The 7,837-nt window shown below is 37.9% G+C and overlaps 1 protein-coding gene across 1 annotated transcript in view; it reads right to left on the bottom strand.

Annotated features, from left to right (window-relative positions):
- LOC102197737 (ras-specific guanine nucleotide-releasing factor RalGPS1) overlaps window positions 1-7,837 on the bottom strand; it is an 87,206-nt gene that overhangs the window by 8,214 nt on the left and 71,155 nt on the right. Inside the window, exons 12-16 of the mRNA XM_005753071.2 lie at window positions 2,967-3,093; window positions 1,433-1,584; window positions 1,291-1,339; window positions 727-807; window positions 195-300 (exon numbers count right to left, since the gene is read on the bottom strand). Coding sequence (XP_005753128.1) covers window positions 195-300; window positions 727-807; window positions 1,291-1,339; window positions 1,433-1,584; window positions 2,967-3,093 — 515 coding nt within the window. The remainder of the gene's footprint in view (window positions 1-194; window positions 301-726; window positions 808-1,290; window positions 1,340-1,432; window positions 1,585-2,966; window positions 3,094-7,837) is intronic.

The raw sequence follows: 7,837 nt of genomic DNA, 5'->3' as shown, positions 1-7,837 counted from the left end.
CACACGTATACCTCCACATTCCAATGTAAGGAACAAACGCTCACTGAAGCATATAAATAAAGACCAGGGCAGTCCTCAGTGCGAGTCTCAGTTCTGGAGGCTGCCCTTGCTAGCAAGAAGTTCTGTGTGTTTCTCTTCTCTGAGTCTCTACTGAAGAAGTGTTTTAGAGTATATCTCTTAACAGTTCACCATACCTTGGGCTTTCGTCCCTCCTTCAGCAGTGTTTTCCTTCGCAGTGGTCCTTCAATGGTCACTCTACCAGCTTCACTGCATCCATAGCAGGAGTTGGTAGCAGAGTAGCTAAGGATGTTGGGTAGTAAAGAACATTTAACACTGTAAGCAACTAAAACAGTATTCAGAGCTCAGTGAGTGCAGTTAAAGCTACCTTTAAGAGACTCTTTAAACAAAAGGAACATCCATAATTGTTTCTAAAAAATAGCTGCTGGCAAACCATGAACGTCACTGTGTGGTGTTTTCCTACTTAATTTGGTAAACGGACACTTTAGAGACTTAAACAATGACCATATCACAAAATACAGTCAGTGTTTCTATAACTAGAAAATCTCTTTTTAATTAAGTGGAAAGCAAAGCAACATAATTCTAACATCCAAGCAGTCAGGAAATGAAGGGAGTTAAAACATCAAACATGTGTGTCAAATACAAATAATGACTTCATTCTCTTTTAAGACTGTAATACTAATTTCTTACTTTGTTGATTCACTGTACCTGTAAACATAGCTTCGGCTTCGGGGAGAGTTGCGAAGAGGGACCCTCCAGTTCGGGCCCAGTGTTGCATACATGCGGCCCCTGTTTGTCATAAATTATCATAGTCAGCCTTCGTGGTTGGATAGGTCAGTGCTCAACATCATCGAACCCGAAGTGTAAACCAAAGTCAACACTTTACAGTAATATATGACTAAACATGTCATATTGTCCACTCCCAGCCTCTACACAGAAAATAATCTACCTCATTTGCAAAATTGCATTTCCTCTTTTTGGAATATCTGTTAACTACAGAGAACTGCTGTTCTAATAACTTTAAGCCTCATTGAAAAATTTAAAATGAATTTATCATAGCTTCAGTATAAGGACAGCGGGGTGATAAATTCTAAAGGGACTGACCAAAATACTGTTGATAATAGTCTTTTCATCTCATTGTACTACAACCTATTAGTGGTTCTAAAACAAAGTTCTTTTTTCCCGTTAATGTGAAAATTTGTGGGGGGAAAAAAACTGTCATTTAAAAAAAATTCTTATTTCAAAATTGTTACAATTATAATTGTCTCTCACCTCTCCACTGCAGGTGATAGCTCCTCCCAAAAGGAACTTTCACTACTGCCTATCATAGGAAAAAAGAAAAACAAATGTAAAAGTCTAAAGATTTGGTTTTGCTAATAAATTGAATACTTGGGAATATTTTCATCACACATACCTAATGACAGGCCATTGGACACAGATGTACTGTGCGGATCATTTCTGACTGGGCTCTGAGATTCTAAGAAGCTGTCATCTAGCAGGTGTCGTGTTTTCTCTATAGGAAATGTGGCACTCCTGCTTTCTGACATGCCATACTGACACATCACACTGTGGACAGAGATCAACCATCAGACAATCAATGAAACAGAGATGCTGGTTGTACATTTTATGTGTCATGTCATGGCTCAGGTAAAGAAATCCTGAACACTGATTGTAGGTAACAGAAGCATTTCATGGCCTTGAAGTTCACTTTAAATCTATCATCCTTTTTTCTGCTTGTTCTATTCTTGTTCTATAACTGTGAACAAGAATAAAAGACAATATTATTTTCTGGACAAGAATTCATTCATTTAACACGGGGGTGTCGAACTCCAGGCCTCAATGGCTGGTGTCCTGCAGGTTTTAGATCTCACCCTGGGTCGACACACCTGAATCAAATGATTAGTTCATTACCAGGCCTCTGGAGAACTTCAAGAAATCTTGATGAGGTAATTTAACCATTTAAATCAGCTGTGTTGAATCAAGGACACATCTAAAACCTGCAGGACACCGGTCCTCAAGGCCTGGAGTTCGACAAGTGTGCCTAACATGTTGCATGTGTTTTCTTTCTTTTGTTCCCATCTTTCTACCATTTTATCGCGCTCTGTTGGAAACGGCCAACATTACACTAGTCCTCTATTTTTAAATAATATTTTGAATGCATGTAAAGTCTATGATATTTGTCAAATATAAACCAATATTCCATAACCAACACACCATACTACTAATTACAAATAACATGAATGCATCTCAAATGGTTTAAACAGTTTATAGAAAGACAGTAAGTCTTCATTTAAGGCAGGTTATTTAATGTCCTTAATGGCTTCCTGTTGGGTAACTCTCATTTGTTTGTCACCCCTTCATATGGAAAGAGCAGCATGGGAATTCCAAACACCAGTTAGGCAATGACAACCTTAGAGAGTTATTATATTACACAGATTTTTTTTTCCAAGTCAGATTCGTTTATAACTCATTACTCTGCTTTTGTTGAGGACAATACTGATGTGTACAAAACGATCAAACAGCTGGAGAATACAGATACAGAAACAATGGGCAACCATGGATCAGTCATTGTACACTGCAGACCATGAATTGGACTATGGGACTACCTACACCCCCATAACAGTGCACTGTCCATATTACAACCATTCCTTTCCATACCAGTCAATGAAAGCTTTTTGGAAACATTTTGGATTTATACATTATAGGCCAAGATGACTTGGATTTTACTGCTTTTAAAAAAGCATTAGTTTGTCCTTCTATGAGCACTCATATTATTTGTATTCAGTACATTTTTCTGTGTTGCTTTCAGTGAAGTCTGTTTAATTCCCTAATAAAGGCTTGTGCTCCAAAATGTTAAACAAGAACATACCAGGAGGATGAATTATTTTAATAATATTGTTTTAATATTATTACTACTATTAAAATTGGTAATAGCTTGTTCTGCTTACTTGTTTCCTAGACTGTGACTCTTCCTGTGGTGAGAGGGAGGGGGGGTGGGAATATGAACCCCCACAGACGCATCAGGGCAAGTAGGTCGTCGGTTATACCTCATAGAGGCTGATACCTCACACAGACCTGAAACATAAAAGGTCATTAATAGTACTTATGTGCAATTTACTTATGTGCAACTCTTTTAAATTGACTTGTAGTAGGCTACTTTGGTTACTTGAAACTCATGTGTCTTATTTAATCCCATTCACATTTATTATTTCACAATGATTTTCTTCTGACAGCGCAAAAAAAGGGTTCATGATAAATTGGTTACTGTATATCTGAATTTCTTTCTTTCACATCTTCAAAGTAGCAAACAAAAGCAGCAGTGGAACAAGTGCGAGTCCTTTATTTGCCTGGTATTGAGACTTTCAGGTTATGTGCCGCTTATTGGTTACTAGTCTGTGTGAGACCTTAAATAATATATTAAGGCACAAAGAACACTTCTGATATTAGAAACTAGATCAATTATTAACAATGCAGAGAATTAAGGCTTATGGAGCATTAAAGCAGGATTTTGTGAAATCACTGGCCAAAAATCAACAAAACCCATAATCATATTGTAATTCAATTAGTGTGTGAAACGAATTCACTAAAATAAAATATAGTTTATGACAGAGGACCTCTGGCCGATCACAAATCGTTTCAGACTTGAATTTAAACAGGGTTTACATTTAATGGGATGCTACAAATGAAACACATACATGCATATGCTTATTCTCATTTCAAAGGGCTTAGAAGTAAGAGTGCATTCCTTATAAATGCACATAAAAAGGTACCAAGGGCTTTCACTGGCCTGCTGGCCACACTCTGAGACCTCAGGGTGTATTAAAAAAAACAACTCAACACCACAGCCACTAGAGGGCACTGGTAAGGTGCAAACTGACCACATAAAAGCCTTTGTTAACATAATTAATCAGTGCAGTCATCCCGTGTAAGTGCCTACATAAATTTATCATCCGTCCATTCACAGTTTCTGGCAGCACTGCTGATGGACTAGTAAATTGATCCACTGTTCCTATGTGCTTTCTGCGCCAGTGGAACCTCTGAGTCACTGTGCGTTCCCTCTCACTGGAAACCCACTGGGGGCCAGTCATTTTGACCAGTTGGGACCCATAAGGCCAGTCTGTGTTCAGCATGTTCAGCTTTGAACACTTTAGATTTGCATGAAGTTATTTTTTTTAAAGATTTTTTAGTATAGCAGGCTCTTTTGATCTCATATGGAGCATATAGAGCTGAACAAAAGACATACAAGCAGCTGTATATGATTGTGTCTATTGGTGGGGTTGTTGGGAAAGCAGATGCATTCCCAGTCATGATGTAATGTGGAATTTGTTGAAATCAGAATCGTTCTACCAGCAGGAGGAATAGATTTAGAGCTCTATTAGCAATCAGTATTGCAGTGCAGTAAAGGTAAATTGAAGGAATATAACACACATTAAGGCAGTTTCTTTTCCCGAAACTGGGAATAAAGTGATTTTTCCAGGAAAGAACGTTCTTAATATGGCTTAATTATCAGCTGACAAAAGCTCCTGCTGGTTTGGATTATTGTTGCTTGTTCTGGAAACATTCACACTCAGCAGAATAAGTCTAATGAAAACTCTAATTTTCATTTCTTTAATTGCCAAAAGTATTTTCTTTAATTTACCACATGATTGTAACTATTCTAAGTGAGAGTGGTTTTATTGGCGGTTAGTTTCATCAGCAAGAGGTGGGAATCATTGTGTGTTTTTCAGCCTTTTTTAAGAAATAAAACATTATCCATTGCCTCCCATATCTCACCAAAGAACAACAGTTAAGCCGAAATGATATGCTGACAAGAGTCCTTAATATATGACTGCAGCATTTCTTCATAATAAGAGTAGAATGATGTGGAGGAAAAAAAGAAAAACTGAGACACACTGTGCTGAAAAGTGCATTTTCAGAATGCGCTAGAAAATGTTGGATCTGTTTTTAGGTTATTATGAGACAGGTTAACTGGTTTAGCTCACTTTTAGATCAAATTCGATTGAGAGTGACTCAAACTAAAATGACTTTTACAATATTGAGAAGCACAAAAACACACAAAAATCAAATCTACTCTTGTTTGCTGCTTTTGTCTTTAAATAGCATTGTTTCTTGATATAAGCAGTTTTGAAGGTACTTAGCAAACATATTGTTTTAGTGCTTTTTGCCTGTTTTCGTAATCTCAGAGTAACTCCATAATGTTGAGATAAGGGTTCTGCTGCTGGAGGACTGCCTCTTCTTGTTGTTACTGAAGTTAATACATGCTGCTTATACTCTGTCTGTATGCTGTAAAGATTAAAAGATATTAGTTTTGTGTGATGAAAAGATTATAATTTAAATTAAAACCAGTCCTTTAGTTTTTCTCAGACAGCCAACGGGAGAAGCAATTCATACAAAGCAGGCCTGGCAGGTTGGCCGCAGCAGTAAAATTCTGCTGTTACCTTACAACAGTTCTTTGAACAGTCATTCCCAGTGATTGTGTGGCAAGCACACATACAGGCTTGTTTAGCTTTTTGATCTGCTGCTCAGACATTACAAAACAGATTGGATGAAATTAACCACAGTGAGGAGTCTCTGCCACGAAGAATTCAGTCACAGGCTTACAAGGACAATTATTAAAATGAGAATGGAAAATTGTAAGGGTGCTAACGTCACACAGAGCAGCAACATTTAAACAGTTTCACCTTGTCAGACACAGTGATGGTGAAACTGATCAGTTCAGTCCACCACATTTTCTCAGTCTTACACAAAGAGAGTGAGCAAACCAAATTCTTCTGTTTGGCATTGTGTGAAGTGCATGAGACTTGTTTATACTGACTGAGCCAACAAGACAGTGGACACAGCCAGAACACCCCTTTTCTGCCATGTTATGTAACTGAAAATCTTCATCAAAGCAACAAGAGGAGAGTACCATTAGCTGCTATCATGCACTTACAGTATGAGACAGCCTGCTGACAGAAAATCAGGTAATCCCTTAGTTAGCCAAAACATTGTGTTCACCCCTATATTAGTTTTTTGTTGTTGTTTTTTTAAACTGAAACCACGCCTCCAAAATCTGGATGTCTACAACATCTTTTCCACTGGTGCCTAATCTAAAACTGCTTTAACAAAAAGGTTGCTGCTACGTTACTCTAGCACTGCACAATTAAATTGCAGGTTCTAGTTGCTCTTATCTACTTAGCCAGCTGGATGAGAGCAGAGCATTGTAATTCAGGAGAATGCCCAGATGCCTCAGTCCCCAGCTCCTCCAGTCTACATGTCAAAGTATCTTTGGGAAAGATACTGAGCCCTAAGATGCCCCATTGGAGAGGGAGTGTTTCTGCGAAAGTTGTCGTCAGAATGAAGTGCTTACGCTTCAATGAAGTCTCAACTAGAGTAAAAAAGCACTAAAGAAGTACCAGTGAGTCTTGGATATCACATGAGCTTTACACCATTTCTCTTACATCCAACATGCTCACTTGGAGATTTATTTTCATTATATTCACCTGCCCAGAATTTGCAAATTAAAATGAACTAGTAGTTAAATCTGATACAAAATACGTTTTTGCATATGAGATAAGTGCCACTGTGCATGGTTCCTGATAAATAAAAACGAAATAAAAAGCAAAAGAGCTGAGTTTCTCATGCTTCTGACTCCGTCACAATATAATTAGTGCTATTCACTTTATATGAGGTTGATTAGAATGTTTTGCCTCATCAAAGCATTTTTTTAAAATTAAAACACATTACTCCAAAGCAGAGAACTTTGCATCTTTAAGTTGGCAGATTGTTTACATTAGATACCCTTTCTGACGCAACTCCAAAAGTATATGTGTCTTTGCTAGGGATCAAACAAAGATCTTTTACTTGTTAAGTAGACATGTAAACTACTACACTATGGAGCCGCCTTGAAAGAAAAACACCTATACACACAAATTTGTCCAAAGAGAGATGTCAGGTTTATTGGTGATTCTAAACAGACTGTGGATATACTTAAAGTATATAAAATACCTGTTTCCCATTCAATGAAAACAATAAGGGGGGTCATTTACATTTTGAGAAAAAAAACATGCGGTCACACGAGGTCTCCATGCAGGTGAAACAAGCCATCCTTGAGCTGCAAATGTTTTTTGTTGAGGGTTGGGGGTGGGGAGAACATCCAAGAAATTGCTACATTAGGAATAGCAGACAGAAGAAAATAGTGGTGGATGATCACAGAATCATTACCATGGTGAAGAGAAACCCTTCACAACAGCCAATTAAGTGAACAACACTCTCCAGGAGGTAGGCGTATCTGTCCGGCAATTTGACTGATGAGTTTTGTTTTAGTGGTTACCAGGAGTCTTTCCTTTAATCTGATAGAACACCTTTGGGATGATATAAATCCAGGCCTTCTCATTCAACAGCATTGTCTGACCTGCACTTCCAGAAGAATCCTAAAAAAAGTCTATAAAGACATTCCTAAACCTTGTGAAAAGCATTTCCACAAGAGTTGAAGCTGTTGTTTTTGCTGCAAACAGTGGGACGACACCATATTAAAGGCTATGTATGCTTTAATATGGTGTCGGCCACATACCATATGGGATGCCACTCAAATTCATATGTGTGTTTGGCAATTTAGTTTATGTTTAATAACTGAATTTCATTACATTTGTGTGTGTCAGGGGTTGACATTTGTTCAAACACAAGTAGGAGAGAAAATGAGACACTGGCAGACCGACTCAGAGTTTCAAATGAACGTGCACACGGGTGACTGCCTCTGAGAAGACAGACACACCGAGTACAGGCTTCTTGCTTTATTTATAAGGCAAAATGGGTTACATAGTACTTCCTCTTTCAACTG

The sequence above is a fragment of the Pundamilia nyererei genome, unplaced genomic scaffold (genome assembly GCF_000239375.1).
Source record: "Pundamilia nyererei isolate P.nyererei 1_Seehausen unplaced genomic scaffold, PunNye1.0 scaffold00398, whole genome shotgun sequence".
Taxonomy (NCBI): Eukaryota; Metazoa; Chordata; class Actinopteri; order Cichliformes; family Cichlidae; genus Pundamilia; species Pundamilia nyererei.
The sequence above is the reverse complement of the archived record's forward strand: the minus strand, read 5'-3'. Positions and strand labels throughout refer to the sequence as shown.